The sequence below is a fragment of the Miscanthus floridulus genome, chromosome 10, assembly GCF_019320115.1.
Source record: "Miscanthus floridulus cultivar M001 chromosome 10, ASM1932011v1, whole genome shotgun sequence".
Lineage (NCBI taxonomy): Eukaryota > Viridiplantae > Streptophyta > Magnoliopsida > Poales > Poaceae > Miscanthus > Miscanthus floridulus.
The window spans coordinates 121,827,696-121,848,389 of record NC_089589.1 but is presented as its reverse complement, the minus strand read 5'-3'; the positions used below and the strand labels follow the sequence as shown (position 1 = coordinate 121,848,389).

Here is a 20,694-nt window from a genome sequence, read left to right as displayed (position 1 = left end):
GCCTTTGGCATAGGCTTGACATGGTCGCTAAGTCAGGTTTTGATGGCACAGATAACCTCCCGCACACACTTGTCTGACAAACTTTGGTAATAAGCTGCATAACTCTGATAAATTTCAATTGGTGTCTAAAATTTGATCAAACCACAAGTTTGTCTCATGACATGATGTGTGAACTTTGTTTGGGGTAGTTCACTTTGCATACATGTGTAGCACAAGGTCGATCTCCTGTCTATTTTTGCTATGTGCTCCTTTGGTGGTGAACCCTCTTTTAAAATTGCTCAAACTTGATCAAAATTGCTTAAATGCCATATTTCGTTTCATTTGGTCACTTTGAGCATTTGCTAGCACTTATATGTGTTGCTATATATACATGACAGCATCAACTAGAGCCTCTTTTCAATCTACTTACTATAATCTTGAAGCTTCTGCATTCGTGCATTTCTGCATTCATAGCATGATTTGAGGGGGAGATGCAATCTTTGGGCTCTAGCTTGATAAGTGCATATGTCAACAAGGGGGAGAAGTTTTCCACACTCACAATGACACAAGGGGAAGAAACTTCCAATTTCAAACTTTCAATTCCACCTAAAGTTGAGAGATATGCATTCATTTGAGAGAGATTGCACTTGTTCAGGGGGAGTTGCATTTGAGGTGTTTTGCTAGATGTGTTGAGCCTTTGCCTCTTCTGGAGGGTCTAGCAGTTTTTCGGCTTTTCGAGCTTTGCTAGTGGTGTTGAGCCCGTTGCCTCTTCTTGAGGGCTAGTTTTGTTTTACTTGGTTGCGTCGAGCCGTTGCCCATGTCTTTGGGGACCAAGTTTTGCTCATTTTCAAATGACTCGGTTCTTGGCTTTTCTTTGGCTTTTGGTCATTTAGGTGAGTTCTTTCTTTTCTTTTCTTCTTCTTTTTCTTTTGCTCAAGCTGTTCGTGTATTGGTGTTGACAATGCACTCATCAAGGGGGAGATTGCGAACACAAGGTTGACAAGTACCCTTGTGTGTTCGTTTTGTGATGAGTGATTGTCAATGTGATCCACGAAGTAGGTTGAGTGGTGACTAACCCTACCATGGCGAAAGCTATGTGTGCGACATGTCTTTTGGCTTGTGTTGTGCAGGTGTGGGGCTCGGATGCGGTGGTCGACGGCGAGGTGAAGGTCAAGGAGGACGTGCCGTGCCGACAGACCGGGAGCGGTGAAGGACGGACGTGAGGCTTGGACCGAGGGACCCAGAGGCCGGGTGACTAGCCGCGGTGGCTGACACTTGGGACACCGACAAGTGCAAGAAGACATGGAGTGACGGTGTTGACCGGGTCAAGACGGCGGACGCGTGAGTCGAGCGAGGCTCAGGAGGACTTGGCGGGCCGGCCGGTCGAGGACGGCGGTGACACACGTCGGATGGCGGGGGACGCGTATGGAGTACGCTACTCGCGGACGGTTTGATGGTTTGGACCTCAAAACCATCGGATGGACGGTTTACGGGTTTGGGCCTCAAAACCCGGGCGGAGGTTCCGAGGAGGGACGGACGACACGTGGCGGCATCGGGGAGTTCGCGTCGAGGCGAAGCTACCGGTGAGAAGGCGCGGTGGCCGTCGGATCAAGATTACACCGGGTTGGACAACAACGCCCTTGGGCTTAGCGGTTCAACTCGTTTGTATCCAGGGGCAAAACTGGGAATGTGTAATAGCCCTGTTAAATAGGATGAGGGAGCCCCCATCTTCCTTACCTCCTCCAGTTTTCATTTTCTCCTTTAGGGTTTCTTCCTCTAGTTTGCTTCCATGTATGAGAGAGGTCCACAACTCAAATTGTGACTTGGTTTTGAAGGAATCGGTGGCCGTAACCACCGTATGTCCTCCGGGATTCATGATTTAGTTGTGTTCTTGATGTGATTTTGGTGTTCTTCACGAGCTCCTTTTGTCCCTTCTTGTTTCCCCTCTCGTTTCTTCGATTTGGGATGGTTTCGGTTCGTTCTTGTTGCCTTGGATCGATCAGTGACATGAGTAGAAGCTTTCCACCGAAGGAAATCCACTAATTCCTCACGAGATCGCAGATCCGAGCAATTTTAGTTCTTGACCTATTTTTTGGGGTTTTCTTTAATTCCTTCGATTCACGGAGTTAGAGTTTGTCTCGGGCTATGATCTTTTAGAGGTTGCCTTTCTACCCGCTTGTGAACTCTTGTGCAAAGTTTCAAGTCATTTGGAGTTGATTTGATCAAGTTATGGCTTGATTTAATTTTTCCCGAGAAACTGCTCGTTCATACCGGACGTGTCCGATATCATACCGGACGTGTCCGATATTTCTCACTTTGGAGTTTTGAGCTGAAATTTTGTGGAGATCTTCCCTTGGTGTCTAAAGAGCTATGGTTAAAATTTCATGATTTTTGGACACCGTTTGATGGGGTTTCGGATTTTTCTCTTTTGGTCAGCTTGCTGCTGAAAATACCGGACGTGTCCGATATCATACCGGACGTGTCCGATATTTCTCACTTTGGAGTTTTGAGCTGAAATTTTGTGGAGATCTTCCCTTGGTGTCTAAAGAGCTATGGTTAAAATTTCATGATTTTTGGACACCGTTTGATGGGGTTTCGGATTTTTCTCTTTTGGTCAGCTTGCTGCTGAAAATCCCGGACGTGTCCGAGATCATACCGGACGTGTCCGAAAATACCGGACGTGACCGATATAATACCGGACGTGTCCGATATTTGCAGGAGCAGTGCTGTTTTATTTTGGGAGTTTGCTCGTTTGGGCTTCGATCCTTGTTCCGTTTGCTCTGTGGTGACCCGTTGTGTTCTGAGGGAGTATCCACCCTTCTCTAGGGTCGTGGTCATCAAGTCTTTCGTGAATGCTTTTTGGGGATTGATGTTGGGACAGTGGTTGAAGATTTCGGAAGAAATTTGAGGCTCCCATTCACCCCTCTCTGGTCGCCGTTTCCGGTCCTTCGTGATGTTTGGATACGGATTTCCGTTGCCACAGCACCCAAACCCACCGGATTGGATTGGATAAACAGAACTGCATATCCAAAATCCGCTGGACATCTCCCTCCCATCCCGCTGCCTCTCCCTGGCGGGCTGGCGGCGGCGCCTTCACCGCGCACATCGCGCTCGTCCTGCCGTGCGTGTAGCCGTCTCCCCCACCGCGGTAGCCGTCTCCCGGCGCTCCGAGCCACTGCCCGCTTCCCAGCCCGCGCCCGTCATGGACGTCTCCCACCACTAACCCTAAGCTTCGTCCAAGATCCAGAAGTACAGCCGGTCTGCGTTCATCCGGCAGGGGCACAGGTAGATTGGGAGAGCGACTCTTGGCTTGCAGTCGAGAAGCCCTTCATCGTCTCTGATCTGAAGCGAGGGAGCAGCTCCTTCCATCAGTTGTTCTTGGACTGCTTCGTCTTCTTCAGAGGTAAGACACTCAAGTTCTGCAACAACTGCGTTATCTCCTGCCGTGCATGTGATGCTTGCTCGATGTGCTTCATAGATGAGAGACAAAGATTCTTTTTAACTGAAGCTATTTACAGCTGTCTATAATAATCTAAACAAGCTAATTGAATTGTACTCCTATGTCAGATCAATTCTGCACTGTAATACAAATCATTTGATAATCTGAACATTTGATTGAGGTAGAGCATGCACTGATGAAATCATGAAACATTTGATCTAGCCTGCTATTTTATAAACTAATGAGCAGAGTCAACCAAGAATCACCAGTATTATTGAGAAAACAAACTTGCACTCATTTTAATATTTTTTCAGATCAGAGCGTAGCACACGCATTGTATATATTATTATTTCATTTCAACTCTGAACTGTAGCACCTGCATACAACCCATTGTTCGCTGAATACAACCTTTTCCCAGTAGATCATGTTTGGCTGTTTGCCCAGTACAAATTAATAATGCTTGTACCTTATTGTCTTATTCTTTACAGAGCAATTGTGAAGATGGTCGCATAGTGGAGGTGCTTTGCAAATTCATGGCGAAGGTGGTGATGAAGTCTCGCAACTTTCTAGCCGTAGAGGAAAGAAAAGGTCTGCTGTCTGGAACCATTTTGAAGAACTTGAGTGTCTTACCTCTTGAAGGGAAAGTAATGTGCATTCACTGCCAAGCAAGATTGTCGAACAATCAAGGTACTGGTATATCTCATCTGAGGAACCACATTCAGGTGAAGCTGCAAGCAAATCCCCCCAGATATTGATCGCAGTTCAATATTTGCAAGTAACACGCCTCCACTACAGATACAAGTAATTTCATAGTGGACCCAAAAATCACTAGAGATTTTATGACAAAGCATCTCAATTTAGACTAAAATTGTAGAGAAAATTATAAAGATTCATGATATCAAATAGCCATATTATGAAAATATAATTAATGAAGAATCTAATGTAGTTGTTTATTATCATATATGTTATTATTTTAGTATATAAATTTGGTCAAACTTTAGATGTTTTAACTCTCCAAGAATGGTAGAATCTTCTTATATCTCTACAACTAAAACATATGGATTGTCAACATCTACCCGGCAGGACCAAAATACTCATGCGATCTGTATTCGGCAGGCAAATAATCATCGCATGGAGACACTGGAAGGCAAGTATCTCTTCTCTTCACTACAACTAAAACATACGGATTGTGAACATCACCCGACAGGACCAAAACACTCATGCGATCCATATCCGGTAGGCAAATAATCACCGCATGGAGACACTGAAAGGCAAGTAAATAAAATGGAATAAAACTCACGGAATCACCGGCAGGCAAATAATCACCGTATGGAGACACTGGAAGGCAAGTAAATAAAATGGAATAAAACGGAAAGAGAATTATGGGAAGAGAAAGGAAGTTATTGGAATATCACCATGCAATGATCATGATCCTGATCCAAATCTCGTTCGTCGTTCTTCGCATTGCGTGTCGACAACCAATACTTTTTTTCCAAAAAATAAATTATTGCCATGCCTCATACGGGCTAGGATATTGTAAGTTCGAGTATACATGTTTTGGGCAAGACAGAGTATGGATAAATTTAATTCGATGTATAGCAATAAATTTTCAGCCTTTGAGGCAACTGATGTTTGTCGTAACTTTCAGACAACAAGCTTTAAGCCTAGCTTTTATTTCAGATTCATTACGATAATAAATGTGTTTCTAGACATTATCATGATATAATACACGTGAAAAATTAAATTGATATATTCTTGATTTTGACTTGGCTAACAAACATCACGTTCAATTTATATTATATCCGTTGCAACGTACGAGCACTCATCTAGTATAACTAAGGTTATCGTCTGTGCCCCCACCCCGATCACCCCTGTTCCCCCTCCCCCGGTCACCTTCCCGCGTCACAGCGAAACGAAACAGATTCCGCATCCAAGACAAGCTCGACAGCGAAACGGAAGAGTCCTTGTTGGCCTACTGTCGCCTGCTCCCGGATCGGAACCGAAAGCAAGCGTCAAAGCCAATCAGGCCGTAGGTGTCGTGCGGCCAGTCACAGCTAGGGTTGAAAACGGTCGGGAACGGTCGGGAAAACACCGTAACCATTTCCGCTACTGCATTATACAACCGGAAACGGTAGCGGGAACGGGAAAGCCGGACGGAAAAACGAATTCGATATTACGGGATATCGGGAACGGAATACTTCGATCGGGAACGTGTCGATTACGATCGGGAATCGATAACACAAAAACAGGAACATCGATATACATGTAACCACTTAAAACTCAGTATTTTTGTTGAACCTCCAAATGTCTAGTTCGCCTGTTTGCTTGCCAACGTGCAAAAGGTCCAGAGGAGAGCAAGCACACAGAAATCGTTGTTCGCCTGTTCCATGCTACTGGGCCGGTCCATCAGCAATTGCTGTGCTGGCCCAATTATTGTTGCGCAGCTACGGCCGCGGCCGCACGGCAGAAGAACGAATGAGTGTTAGTTTGCGAGTGTTAGTACCACCTCGCTTCACTAGCAAAGCCACAGTCCAAGGGAAGAGCATAAAAGGAGGGCCAGGGTGACCTTCAAAAGGCACGCAGCTGCGCGTGCGGACGAGTTGAAAGGTCCTTGCCTGGACGACGGACGAGTGGGCCGCGCGGCGTGGGGTTTGGGCGGGCCGGCGGGGTGGGGTTGGGTCGTTTGCATGGGAGGCCTTTAAAACGGGAATTTCCTGCGGGATTTTCCTGAACAAATATGGGATCCGTTAATTCGGTCGGGAAATCACTATAACTGATTTCGATCTCGGATTCGTCGAATTTTCCCGGATTTCTTCCCGAATCCGTTTTTTCCCGTGAAAATGATATCCGGTCGGGAATTCCGGTATTCGGTGTCGGTCGGTACGGGAATTTCCCGTTCCTGCTTTCATCCTTAGTCATAGCCCGCCTGTGGCTGGTGCTCCTCCTTCCCGCGTGCCGGGTGGCCGCGCTGGTCGCGGAGCTTGTGCGACGCAGCGACGGCTGGCGGCGGCGTTAGCCACCGAGGCAGCCACGCCGGGTGGCCGTACTGGTCATGGATCTCGTGCGACGCCATACGTCCCCGCCGGCGAACCACCCATCCTCATGGCCGGACTGGTTTGCCCTCGCCAGTCGCCGTGGTCGGCGTCCGGCGGTGTTTTTGCGAGAAAAACTATTCGACGGAGGAATCCGAAGCGCTGGCTCGAGTCATCTCTCATCTGTTGGATCGTCTGGGCCTGTTGGGCACACGGTCCACGATGAAGCCCAGTTGGAAGGAAGGCAAATAGACTCTGTTGGCTCTTAGCAAATGTGCCCGTACGTTACAACAGGAGAACATAAGCTATCGAAAAATAAGCTATCGAATATTCGTAGAAAATGAAAATGAAGAATGCTATATCGCTATTTATATTTTATCCTTCTATAAAAAAAATTTAACTAGTTTATTTTACAATGATCATACATCCTTAATATACAATATGCAAATTTAATATTGATAATACTTGAGATCTGTAAAGGTGGCTCTGATTCATGTAACGGCTTGGCATGGCACAAGCACCGCGCCCGTACATAATTTTTTCAATTAAATAAACGGCAAAGTGGCCAGCACCTTACGCGCTTCCGTTTAGTTGTGTCCGTTTCCTTAGAGCACTACCATAGGTGGATTCTTTGCCGAGTGCCTCACCATAGGTGGATTCTTTGCCGAGTGCCTGAGGCACTCGGCAAAGGCCGATATACACTCGGCAAAGGACGCTCAGTAAATAGTTTATCGGCAAAGACCTCTTTGTCGATTACATTATATCGGGCACTCGGCAAAGGTTTTGCCGAGTGCCAATTCGACACTCGGTAAAGAAAAGTGGCCGTCACGGCGAGCGCCACCGTGACGGCGGCTTTGCCGAGTGTCAAGGTCAAGCACTAGGCAAAGGTACCCGATTTGCCGAGTGCCATTGACTTAGACACTCGGCAAAGGTGGCCACTTTGCCGAGTGTCTTGTCGGCGACACTCGGCAAAGTGGCGACCTTTGCCGAGTGCTTGGACTGTGGCACTCGGTAAATCTGTGATGTTTGCCGAGTGCAATGACCATTGCACTCGGCAAAGCATGTTCTTAGGTAGTTCCCAGATGGTCACTTTGCCGAGTGTCATGGCCATTGCACTCGACAAAGTGACTGAAAATAGCCTTTTTTATTTGTTTTTTTACATCCCATCAAAACAAACAAAAGATATATATAACAAACATCACCAACATCACATATATATCATCAACAACACATATATATCACCAACACCGCATATATATCACAAACGTCACATATATATCACAAACGTCACATGTCTCACAATATATCACAAATAAATTCACAAGCAATCCAAGTGCTCCATCATCGTCAACCACAATTGCAAATAGAAATATCATTAACAACCACAAGTATCATCACTGATTTGGTGAAGGATTCACTGAAGCATGAGGATCGTTCGATGCCACCGATTGATTCTACACAAAGGAGAAGAGATTGCATGTGTGAGACAAGTTAAATATATACCATACATGAATAAAACTTTCATACTCCACTAGGTTTGACTGTAAGCATGAACATACAAACTAAAACATTAATACTCACAGGAGTAGAATAGTGAGGAGGTGGAGGTGGAGGTGGAGCGAATAGCGAAGGTGGCGGAGCTACACCCGTAGCGGCGCCAAGACTTTGCATGTACTGAAGAATCTCCGCCATCCTCCACTGCTCGGCCTCCCGCTCGGCCTCCACCCTCTCCATCTTCGCCTGCATCTGCTCTCGTATCCTCCTCTCTTGTTCCAGCTGGGCCTACAATATATTCACCACAATGTTACAATAATGCAAAGGAAAGGTATGAAAAAACCAATGAATGACGAATAAACCAGGAATAACCTCGAGTGCCTCCACCCGGTGGTGTGAAGTGTCCAGCCGAGGTCGTATGGCCGGGCTCCTACTCGTGCTGTGTCGATGAAATATGGTCGGCAGTCCACCGAGGGGGGTTCCCGTGGTGGTAGATTATCGGTAGACGGTGTGTGTAATCAGGAACCAGATGGTGACACAAGGCGCAGAGACAGCGATTTAGACAGGTTCGGGCCGTCTGATCGACGTAATACCCTACGTCCTGTGTCTTTGGTGTATTGTATTGGGATGTATACAGATTAACCTCCCCTCTAGGGGACCCTTGTCTCTCCTTATATACTCCGAAGAGACAAGGTTACAAGTAAATTATCCAATTTGGTACTATTACAATATCTAGTACAACTTGTAATCTTGATGTGTACGCCTTGATCTTACGGGCTGGGCCACCTCGGATGGTGCGGCCCATGTACCATCTTGTGGTACCCGGGGGTATATCCCCCACAGCTAGTCCCCGAGCGCCATGTATTCTGATGCGACACGCCATTTTAACCTTCTCCGAACAGTGAGGCTTGGGTTCTTGACATCTCCGACCACCGTTGTCGCCGGAGAAGTAGGTTGTCCGAAGAATGTATGGTGCTCTTAAGAAGAAAGAAAAGATTTCCGTCCCAGGAAGTGTGCCCACTTGTATTTCTAAAAAGAAATGTAAGTGCGTCTTGAAGCGTAGCATCTTTGATCATCAGAGACGTAGTGGTCGAAAAACAAGCACATTCACCGCAAGGTGAAGTGTGCCCACTTAGTCCCCGAGCCTGGTAGTAGGTGACGTAGGCACGTGGTGCCAGGGTCTAAAAAGAATTCCCAGTTAAGTTGAGAATCCAATCGTCGTATAGGCGATACAAGATGCACCGGCAGGTGCATCGTACCGATGTAGTCCCCGAGCTTGCTGGAAGGCGAGGTATGAGCCTTGTAGCAAGGTCTAAATGAGAAAAAAATACCCCAACTGTATGCGAGTCGACAGTCGCATGTAGTCGAGACGCAAAATCCCCGAGCCGTGGTCGGAGAGTGGTCGAGGCAGTCCCTGAGCATAGGTCGAGGAGCGAGCGACGAAGTCCCCGAGCTGTGGTCGGAGAGTGATCGAGGCAATCCCCGAGCGTAGGTCGAGAAGCGAGCGACGAAGTCCCCGAGCATAGCTCGAAATTCCTGCAATATAAATATGTAGAATGGTAGTACATGATGTACAAAATAATAAATTATGGAGAAAAAATCAGCGGTGAAGAAATAGCATATGACGCTCAGCAGTCATGAGCAAATGGGCATGATGTGATAAAGCAGTTGGTGCTTTGTAAACATCAGTGTTAATGTGAAGTTTGTGTTTATACTTAATATAAACCGCCCGACCAGTTAGTATGTAGCTGAGTCTTCAGCCCTAGCTAGCTCGTGAACCATAATGCGGGGCGCGGAGCCCGTGCACGTGTAGGAAGAACAAAGCGTCGCTAAGGAGCCGCTGCCGACCACCCATAACGCAGAGGGCAGACGCTCGTGCACGTGTAGGGAGGAGTCGGAGAGAGGGCCGTCTCTGTAGGCATCGAGCGTCAACATGACTGGTCGAGGATTTGCATTAAGTATAGCTGTATGTTATATTTAAGATGGTATACATGGACAAACGCTATTTGAAGAATAATCATGGCAAGGACGTTGTGGAGAAACGTCGTAATGAAAATTGTGTTAAATATAAATATTAGAAGTGTACTTATCTTTGATAGAAATCTGATCGGTGGCGATGAAGTTGTCCGGTCCTCGAGCTTTTTGACCTGTCGTCATGACTGTGGTCACGATTGTCGCAGCGCCGTTCTTTGCGGCGATCATCATTGCGACGTGGTCTAGTGGTCGATGTGGTCGGAGCTCGGCGGAGCCACTCGGGACGTGGTTGGCGTGGTCTATGGTCGACGTGGTCGGAGCTCGGCGGAGCTGCTCGGGACGTGGTCGACGTGGTCGTGGTCGACGTGGTCGGAGCTCGGCGGAGCTGCTCAGGACATGGTTGGCGTGGTCTATGGTCGACGTGGTCGGAGCTCGGCGGAGCTGCTCGGGACGTGGTCGACGTGGTCGGAGCTCGGCGGAGCTGCTCGGGACGTGGTCGACGTGGTCGCGGTCGACGTGGTCGGTGCTCGATCAGTTCGGTGGTCGGAGTAAGTAGTCCGGGCGACGTCGTCCTTCTACGGCTCGCTTGGTGGCTCGGGTGGCTTGACGCAGTCGAATAGGTGCGCGGAGTCATAGGCGAACCCGCATAGTCGATCCCATGTTAGAGGCAAGTCACGAGGATTTTTTGCAGGCGTGACCGGTGCATGCGTAAGCACGTATATGAAAAAACCAAGATTAATACGTCGATCACTTTTGGCTAGCTTGCTTGGATCATGTTCACGTCATGGTGATGTAAGCCACGCATAATTTGCTTGCTTGTTGATCGGCTCTTATCCGACTAGCGGCTCTCTCTACCACGCAATCCGGTGCACCCGCGGCAATCCCGAGCCGGGCTACCATGTCGACAAGGGCGCTGTATGCCTCGGACACGACCTTCTTGCCATGGGGCGGCACGCGCTCATGCACGGCCAGGTGACCCGACGGAGGCGTAGTGTTGAGCGAGAGCGAGAGCATCGCGGCCGCGGGCTCCTGATCGAGCGTGACCTTGCTGCTTGTCTGACATACATGGAAGCCATAATTAGCTTGCATGGTGGTGTAGATCATGACGTGATGCCATAACGCTGCTTTCAAGTCTCGTCGTTGATGCATGCCGTGGCTGAAGCTTTGACTTCATATTCGCCAACACGAGATGCACGCGGGACAGATCTCGTTGCGAGTTTTAAGATTGGATCTGATAAAATTTGCTGCAGCTGAGGTCGCCTGGCTTCTCGCCGACTTGCTTCTTGGTGTTGGTCCCGGCCAACATCCAGGCGAGTCGGAGCTGGATGCTTGAGAGGTGAAGTCCCGTCGTAGGTAGCCGGACGGTTGTTGTCGCCGTAACGTCGAGACCGTAAGGCTGTTGAAGAACGCCGCCTCGGAAAGTCAGGTTGCCACGAGCGGCGTCGATCTTTAGATCCCATCTGGTTCGCCGTAGATCAGCGCGCACGATCCCCTAAAGGGGTCCCCTACCTGGCGCGCCACTGTCGACGAAATATGGTCGGCAGTCCACCGAGGGGGGTTCCCGTGGTGGTAGATTATCGGTAGATGGTGCGTGTAATCAAGAACCAGATGGTGACACAAGGCGCAGAGACAGCGATTTAGACAGGTTCGGGCCATCTGATCGACGTAATACCCTACGTCCAGTGTCTTGGTGTATTGTATTGGGATGTATACAGATTAACCTCCCCTCTAGGGGACCCTTGTCTCTCCTTATATACTCCGAAGAGACAAGGTTACAAGTAAAGTATCCAATTTGGTACTATTACAATATCTAGTACAACTTGTAATCTTGATGTGTACGCCTTGATCTTACGGGCCGGGCCACCTCGGATGGTGCGGCCCATGTACCATCTTGTGGTACCCGGGGGTATATCCCCCACAGCTAGTCCCCGAGCGCCATGTATTCTGATGCGACACGCCATTTTAACCTTCTCCGAACAGTGAGGCTTGGGTTCTTGACATCTCCGACCACCGTTGTCGCCGGAGAAGTAGGTTGTTCGAAGAATGTATGGTGCTCTTAAGAAGAAAGAAAAAGATTTCCGTCCCAGGAAGTGTGCCCACTTGTATTTCTAAAAGAAATGTAAGTGCGTCTTGAAGCGTAGCATCTTTGATCATCAGAGACGTAGTGGTCGAAAAACAAGCACATTCACCGCAAGGTGAAGTGTGCCCACTTAGTCCCCGAGCCTGGTAGTAGGTGACGTAGGCACGTGGTGCCAGGGTCTAAAAAGAATTCCCAGTTAAGTTGAGAATCCAATCGTTGTACAGGCGATACAAGATGCACCGGTAGGTGCATCGTACCGATGTAGTCCCCGAGCTTGCTGGAAGGCGAGGTATGAGCCTTGTAGCAAGGTCTAAATGAGAAAAAATACCCCAACTATATGCGAGTCGACAGTCGCATGTAGTCGAGACGTGAAATCCCCGAGCCGTGGTCGGAGAGTGGTCGAGGCAGTCCCCGAGCATAGGTCGAGGAGCGAGCGACGAAGTCCCCGAGCTGTGGTCGGAGAGTGATCGAGGCAATCCCCGAGCGTAGGTCGAGAAGCGAGCGACGAAGTCCCCGAGCATAGCTCGAAATTCCTGCAATATAAATATGTAGAATGGTAGTACATGATGTACAAAATAATAAATTATGGAGAAAAAATCAGCGGTGAAGAAATAGCATATGACGCTCAGCAGTCATGAGCAAATGGGCATGATGTGATAAAGCAGTTGGTGCTTTGTAAACATCAGTGTTAATGTGAAGTTTGTGTTTATACTTAATATAAACCGCCCGACCAGTTAGTATGTAGCTGAGTCTTCAGCCCTAGCTAGCTCGTGAACCATAATGCGGGGCGCGGAGCCCGTGCACGTGTAGGAAGAACAAAGCGTCGCTAAGGAGCCGCTGCCGACCACCCATAACGCAGAGGGCAGACGCTCGTGCACATGTAGGGAGGAGCCGGAGAGAGGGCCGTCTCTGTAGGCATCGAGCGTCAACATGACTGGTCGAGGATTTGCATTAAGTATAGCTGTATGTTATATTTAAGATGGTATACATGGACAAACGCTATTTGAAGAATAATCATGGCAAGGACGTTGTGGAGAAACGTCGTAATGAAAATTGTGTTAAATATAAATATTAGAAGTGTACTTATCTTTGATAGAAATCTGATCGGTGGCGATGAAGTTGTCCGGTCCTCGAGCTTTTGACCTGTCGTCATGACTGTGGTCACGATTGTCGCAGCGCCGTTCTTTGCGGCGATCATCATTGCGACGTGGTCTAGTGGTCGATGTGGTCGGAGCTCGGCGGAGCCACTCGGGACGTGGTTGGCGTGGTCTATGGTCGACGTGGTCGGAGCTCGGCGGAGCTGCTCGGGACATGGTCGACGTGGTCGTGGTCGACGTGGTCGGAGCTCGGCGGAGCTGCTCGGGACGTGGTTGGCGTGGTCTATGGTCGACGTGGTCGGAGCTCGGCGGAGCTGCTCGGGACGTGGTCGACATGGTCGGAGCTCGGCGGAGCTGCTCGGGACGTGGTCGACGTGGTCGCGGTCGACGTGGTCGGAGCTCGATCAGTTCGGTGGTCGGAGTAAGTAGTCCGGGCGACGTCATCCTTCTACGGCTCGCTTGGTGGCTCGGGTGGCTTGACGCAGTCGAATAGGTGCGCGGAGTCATAGGCGAACCCGCATAGTCGATCCCATGTTAGAGGCAAGTCACGAGGATTTTTGCAGGCGTGACCGGTGCATGCGTAAGCACGTATATGAAAAAACCAAGATTAATACGTCGATCACTTTTGGCTAGCTTGCTTGGATCATGTTCACGTCATGGTGATGTAAGCCACGCATAATTTGCTTGCTTGTTGATCGGCTCTTATCCGACTAGCGGCTCTCTCTACCACGCAATCCGGTGCACCCGCGGCAATCCCGAGCCGGGCTACCATGTCGACAAGGGCGCTGTATGCCTCGGACACGACCTTCTTGCCATGGGGCGGCACGCGCTCATGCACGGCCAGGTGACCCGACGGAGGCGTAGTGTTGAGCGAGAGCGAGAGCATCGCGGCCGCGGGCTCCTGATCGAGCGTGACCTTGCTGCTTGTCTGACGTACATGGAAGCCATAATTAGCTTGCATGGTGGTGTAGATCATGACGTGATGCCATAACGCTGCTTTCAAGTCTCGTCGTTGATGCATGCCGTGGCTGAAGCTTTGACTTCATATTCGCCAACACGAGATGCACGCGGGACAGATCTCGTTGCGAGTTTTAAGATTGGATCTGATAAAATTTGCTGCAGCTGAGGTCGCCTGGCTTCTCGCCGACTTACTTCTTGGTGTTGGTCCCGGCCAACATCCAGGCGAGTCGGAGCTGGATGCTTGAGAGGTGAAGTCCCGTCGTAGGTAGCCGGACGGTTGTTGTCGCCGTAACGTCGAGACCGTAAGGCTGTTGAAGAACGCCGCCTCGGAAAGTCAGGTTGCCACGAGCGGCGTCGATCTTTAGATCCCATCTGGTTCGTCGTAGATTAGCGCGCACGATCCCCTAAAGGGGTCCCCTACCTGGCGCGCCACTGTCGATGAAATATGGTCGGCAGTCCACCGAGGGGGGTTCCCGTGGTGGTAGATTATCGGTAGACGGTGCGTGTAATCAGGAACCAGATGGTGACACAAGGCGCAGAGACAGCGATTTAGACAGGTTCGGGCCGTCTGATCGACGTAATACCCTACGCCCTGTGTCTTTGGTGTATTGTATTGGGATGTATACAGATTAACCTCCCCTCTAGGGGACCCTTGTCTCTCCTTATATACTCCGAAGAGACAAGGTTACAAGTAAAGTATCCAATTTGGTACTATTACAATATCTAGTACAACTTGTAATCTTGATGTGTACGCCTTGATCTTACGGGCCGGGCCACCTCGGATGGTGCGGCCCATGTACCATCTTGTGGTACCCGGGGGTATATCCCCCACATGCTGCTTGCTCGAATCTGGGAGAGACTGGGAGTAGTGGCCGAGTCGATTGCGCCGTCGCCAATCCAGTACCGCCCATGCTTCTTGCCTCCTCCCACCCTCATGACGACTTCTCCATCAAGGTCCTCGGTGCTCGGATCATACTCTAACCCATGGACCTCCCTTGACATCAATTGCATCTACACGACGTTCCTACTATCTAATAGGTGAGGATAGGTTCTAATCCCACGCGAGGATACGTATGTGAGGTTAGTTTCCATGCTCTACTCCTATCCGAGACATAATTTCGGCAGCACCTCCCCGCTGTTCTCCAAATACACGTCCTGCCAGGGAGAGTGTGTATCCGGAGAACACAGGGAAATGATGCCGAAACTCTGTCTCGGATCAGAGCAGACCATAGAAACTAACCCACCTACGCATCCGCGGGCTGTCCAAAAAACGTGGACAATTTGAAACAGATACGGTTTTAGATATGGAAATATCTGCATATTTCGTACCTAATATCTTTCGAACGGGAGACGCCTAACTGGGTTACGTGATCTACGACCATGATACGGAAAGAGGGGTTATACCTAGGGTGGCGGTGGAGTCAGGCTAGCGGGGCCGTGGTGGGTCGATGTAGTGGCGAGGCGACGTGGTGCAGGTAGACCCGCAGCGGCGAGGAAGGCGATCGGGGTCGTCGAGGTACTCTGGCTCCGCTCCGACGGGCTCTTCTCTACAAAAAAACATAAAACTATCAATACAAAATTTCGGCAGCACCTCCCCTACACGGTGAGGTTTCCAAAACCTGCAAGAAAACCAATGGCACGATGGCCGACTTGCACATATATATGAACGGCACGATGACCGACATACACAAGATTATATCCAACCACATATATATAACAATGTCACAACCACTCCTACGACTACCACCACTGCTACTCTACCACTACTACTACCCGCAACTACTAGTAATACTACGACGACGACGACGGTAGGGCATACCAAGTGGGCATCGCGTAGGGCGGTGGTGGTGAAGGGGCCAGGGCGCCGGTGGACAAGGCGACGGCTGGGGAAACGCCGGGGACGGCACGGGCGCGGGCGACAGCGGCGAGGGCATGGGCGTGCGTGCTTGCGGTGTTTGGGCCGGGAGGTTAAATCCCCTCTTTGCCGAGTGCCCCCGATCTGGCATTCGGCAAAGTTTTTTTTAATTCTTTGTCAAGTTCCACCTAGCCAGGCACTCGAGAAAGAGGGGTTTTTTTAAATTTTTTTAAAAAAAATCTTTGCCGAGTGCCATAGGTCCTGACACTCGGCAAAGAGGCTCTTTTGCCGAGTGTCATTTTTTGACACTCGGCAAACCATATTTTTTTTACTTTTGACCTCCAAAGTTTTTCTGTAGTCCTCAGACAATACCTGGTACTTTATGTTTTAATGTGGCACATTTCTTGGACTTTTTCTATATTTCTTTAATTTATTTCATTTAATTGATTTTTCTTGGATAATTCAAATTATAACTGCTAGTCATTCGAATAATAAAAAAAATGAATGGAAAAATGATATTCATGTTATTTAGTATAATGTGAGGCCGTATCCAGGAACAGACCACCAATTTCGAACATCTTGTTCACGAAACATGACCACGAACTTACGGTCGAGTTGTTTTTAAATTCTATAAAAAGCAAACGAAGTCCGAAAATCATGAAACTTATCAAGATGTCAAGATATCATATGTGGAGGCTGTGATAAAAAATTGAGGATGTTTTGCGCAAGTTGTCACGTACAATGCTCGTAAACCGAAGTCGACCTCACATGACCGCAAGTTGAAGTGAAGAGGGCGACAGAGGGGCCGAGGGGAAGGCCACCGAGGGGCCGGGGCCAAGGACGGAGGACCGAAGGTGGCATAGAAAGCTGGTGCGAGAGGGATCTGGTTTTCGCGGATTGGTGCGCACTTGCCAGCGCGGCAGGGTCGTTTAGGACTGGGGACTGGGGACACCAATGCTGAACTGGCTGAGGCCAATTACACGCGGATGGCCTGGCCGTGCTTCAATCTATTCACGGTTGAGGCCCTACTATACTAATAATTATATCTTATTCCCTTATTAAAAAAATAGAATATTACAAATGAGCTCCATTGCAATCATAAGCACCCCCTTCGGATTCACTTGCTGGTCCAGGGCCAAATTGCCATGGGAGACGCCGGCTAAAAAATGTGCTGCGACGACATGTCCATAGCAGCGTCACCGATTCACCCGTCCATCGATTCGTCACGTACTACTACATACTCTACATCTTACCGCATTCGCCGAGCTATAAGAAGGCGTGAAGCATGCTCTTTGCGACACGAAACCATCCAAGTAATAAAGCATATAGCTCGAGTTGAATTCTTCTACACAAAATCTGTCTGCTTGCATGGTTGAAGCGGCAGCACTCGCAATGGCGAACCACCGCGCCGCCGCCGCCCTCCTCCTGATGGCGTCCCTCTTCGTGGCGGTCGCCATCTCCAGGGCCGACGCGAGGCCCACCGTGCGTCCCAACAAGATGGCGGCACTCCGCATCGACGCGCATGGACGAGGTATGCAGCTACATACTCCGACCTGTCGTCCAAGCAATCATCCGGCATGAAATGCATCTGTGCCCGTGCGTCGTTGTCTGAACGTCTGATGAGCGTGCATGCCAAATGAATGAAATACCACAGGTTACATGGCGGATGCTGCGGCGCCGCCGGAGCCGGAGTCGGAGCCGACCTGCGACAACTGTGAGAAGCCGGAGCCGAAGCCGAAGCCGGAGAAGCCGGAGCCAAAGCCGGAGCTGACCTGTAAGAAGGTGCACGGGGTGCAGACGGGAGAGACGTGCTGTTCCGTGGGGGAGGGCGCGGGGCTGACCCAGGACCAGTTCCTCGGCTTCAACCCCAACCTCTGCTGCGAGAAGCTCTTCGTCGGGCAGTGGGTCTGCCTTGAAGCCACATCCGGTTGTCATGACTAACTTTAATTTGCGCTGCCCCCTGGATGGGTCTGCGACGCTGCCGAGTCGTGCTTTGGCTTTGAATAAAGAAGCGCGTCCTATGATGGTTTAGTTCTCTGTTTTGTTCCCCAACTTGTCTGAGCGAGCGAAGTATTTTTTTTTTCTGGAATAATGTATGCTAATCAGCTAGGGTCGGTAGGTTGTCTATCAGACTTTTTCAGTATTCTGTAGTCACGCGTGTCACTCTGTCCCCGCAACACATTTTCTAGGAAAAAAATTGATTTCGTCAGTTTGGTCTCATGTAGTCATGCATGTGTATATGTGTTCGATTGATATGTAGCGTGTGTTCTTCATTTCGTCCATCGTGTTGCTGATGCGAGGAGTTGTTATGCTTTGGACTCTGCTAATTCAACCGCCACTGGCCTGAAACTTGTCTCCTCATGGTCACCACACATTTTGATGGTTATACAAATTTGGATCCCTAATTAATAACCACCAGAAAATACGCCTTATGATGCAACAGATAAATGCTACTCTCTCCATTCTAAATTCTAAGGTATTTCGATATTCTTGAAGAGTCAAAGCATCTCAATTTAGACTAAAATTGTAGAAAAAATTACAAAGATTTATGATATGAAATAGGCATATTATAAAAATATAATTTATGAAGAATCTAATGTAGTTGTTTATTATCATATATGTTATTATTTTAGTATACAAATTTGGTCAAACATTAGATGTTTTGACTCTCCAAGAATGGTAGAATCTTCTTATATCTCTACAACTAAAACATACGGATTATCAATATCTACCCGGCAGGACCAAAACACTCATGCGATCCATATCCGGCAGGTAAATAATCACCGTATGGAGACACTGGAAGGCAAGTATCTCTTCTCATCTCTACAACTAAAACATACGGATTGTGAACATCTACCCGACAGGACCAAAACACTCGTGCGATCCATATCCGGCAAGCAAATAATCACCGCATTGAGATACTGAAAGGCAAGTAAATAAAATGGAATAAAACTCATGGAATCACCGGCAGGCAAATAATCACCGTATGGAGACACTGGAAGGCAAGTAAATAAAATAGAATAAAATGGAAAGAGAATTATGGAAAGAGAAAGGAATTTATTGAAATATCACCATGCAATGATCCTGATCGTGATCCAAATCTCGTTCGTTGTCCTTCGCGTTGCGTGTCGACAACAAATACTTTTTTTTTCCCAAAAAATGAATTGTTGCCATGCCTCATGCAGGTTAGGATATTGTAAGTCCGAGTATACATGTTTTGGGCAAGGCAGAGCATGGATAAATTTAATTCAATGCCCAGCAATAAATTTTCAGCCTTTGAGGCAACTAATGTTTATCGTAACTTTCAGACAACAAGCTCCAAGCCTAGCTTTTATTTGAGATTCATTACGATAATGAATGTGTTTCTCGTCTAGTATACACTGAAAAATAACTAAGGTTATCGTCTGAGCCCCACCCCGATCACCCCTGTTCCCCCTCCCCCGGTCACCTTCCCGCGTCACAGCGAAACGAAACAGATTCCGCATCCAAGACAAGCTCGACAGCGAAACGGAAGAGTCCTTGTTGGCCTACTGTCGCCTGCTCCCGGATCGGAACCGAAAGCAAGCGTCAAAGCCAATCAGGCCGTAGGTGTCGTGCGGCCAGTCACAGCCCGCCTGCGGCTGGTGCTCCTCCTTCCCGCGTGCCGGGTGGCCGCGCTGGTCGCGGAGCTTGTGCGACGCAGCGACGGCTGGCGGCGGCGTTAGCCACGGAGGCAGCCACGCGGGGTGGCTGGCCGTACTGGTCATGGATCTCGTGCGACGCCATACGTCCCCGCCGGCGAACCACCCATCCTCATGGCCGGACTGGTTTGCCCTCGCCAGTCTCCATGGTCGGCGTCCGGCGGTGTTTTTGCGAGAAAAACTATTCGACGGAGGAATCCGAAGCGCTGGCTCGAGTCATCTCTCATCTGTTGGATCCTCTGGGCCTGTTGGGCACACGGTCCACGATGAAGCCCAGAAGGCAAATAGACTCTGTTGGCTCTTAGAAAATGTGCCCGTACGTTACAACGGGAGAACATAAGCTATCAAAAATATTGGAATGCTGAGAAAATAAGCTATCGAATATTCGTAGAAAATGAGAATGAAGAATGCTATATCGCTATTTATATTTTATCCTTCTATAAAATTTTTAAACTAGTTTATTTTACAATGATCATAACATCCTTAGTATACAATATGCAAATTTAATATTGATAATACTTGAGATCTGTAAAGGTGGCTCTGATTCATGTAACGGCTTGGCATGGCACAAGCACCGTGCCCGTACATAATTTTTTCAATTAAATAAACGGCAAAGTGGCCAGTCCGTTTAGTTGTGTCCGTTTCCTTAGCTGAAGGTTCCTGTGTCCATCACGAACTCCGCAGACATGGGTGTCGGAGTCTACTGGCAGGGCGGGCGAGCCATTAGTTAAAGACGATTATTCTTCATACTTTTTATTAGACGTGTAGTATTACCCTTCATACTTTAGCTTACACCCCAGCTAAAGTTTAACGGGAGAACTTTTAGCCGGCTAAAGTTAAGCATTGAAATTTTAGCTGGTTAAACTTTAGTTGGGTGGATCCAAACATGACCTTAGTTGATTATAGTTTGAGTTGTTTGGATCCACGACAGTTAAATTTAGCGAGCTAAAGTTTAGCTGGTGCATCCAAATAGGCCTAAGAGTGCAGCCTATGAACTAAAACAAAGACGACTTATAAATAAAACCATAATAAATATCAAAGTTTAGACTGAACCGTGGACAAAAACTTTAAAGGAAATTATAAATATCCAAATATCAAGGTTAA

At 48.5% G+C, this 20,694-nt stretch overlaps 1 protein-coding gene across 1 annotated transcript; it reads left to right on the top strand.

Moving 5' to 3' along the window:
- The first annotated feature begins 17,302 nt into the window (after positions 1-17,302).
- Positions 17,303-17,851, top strand: LOC136485984 (uncharacterized). The gene is made up of 2 exons (XM_066482760.1): positions 17,303-17,441; positions 17,565-17,851. The coding sequence occupies exons 1-2, from the start codon at positions 17,303-17,305 to the stop codon at positions 17,849-17,851; spliced, it is 426 nt and encodes a 141-aa protein (XP_066338857.1).
- Positions 17,852-20,694: the final 2,843 nt, after the last annotated feature.

What these genes read in the sequence shown, in the direction of transcription:
- LOC136485984 (XM_066482760.1), top strand. Translation starts at nt 17,303, where the DNA reads ATGGCGAACCACCGCGCCGCCGCCGCCCTCCTCCTGATGGCGTCCCTC. An exon ending in CATCGACGCGCATGGACGAG is followed by an intron (nt 17,442 to 17,564) that starts GTATGCAGCTAC and finishes GAAATACCACAG; the next exon opens with GTTACATGGCGGATGCTGCG.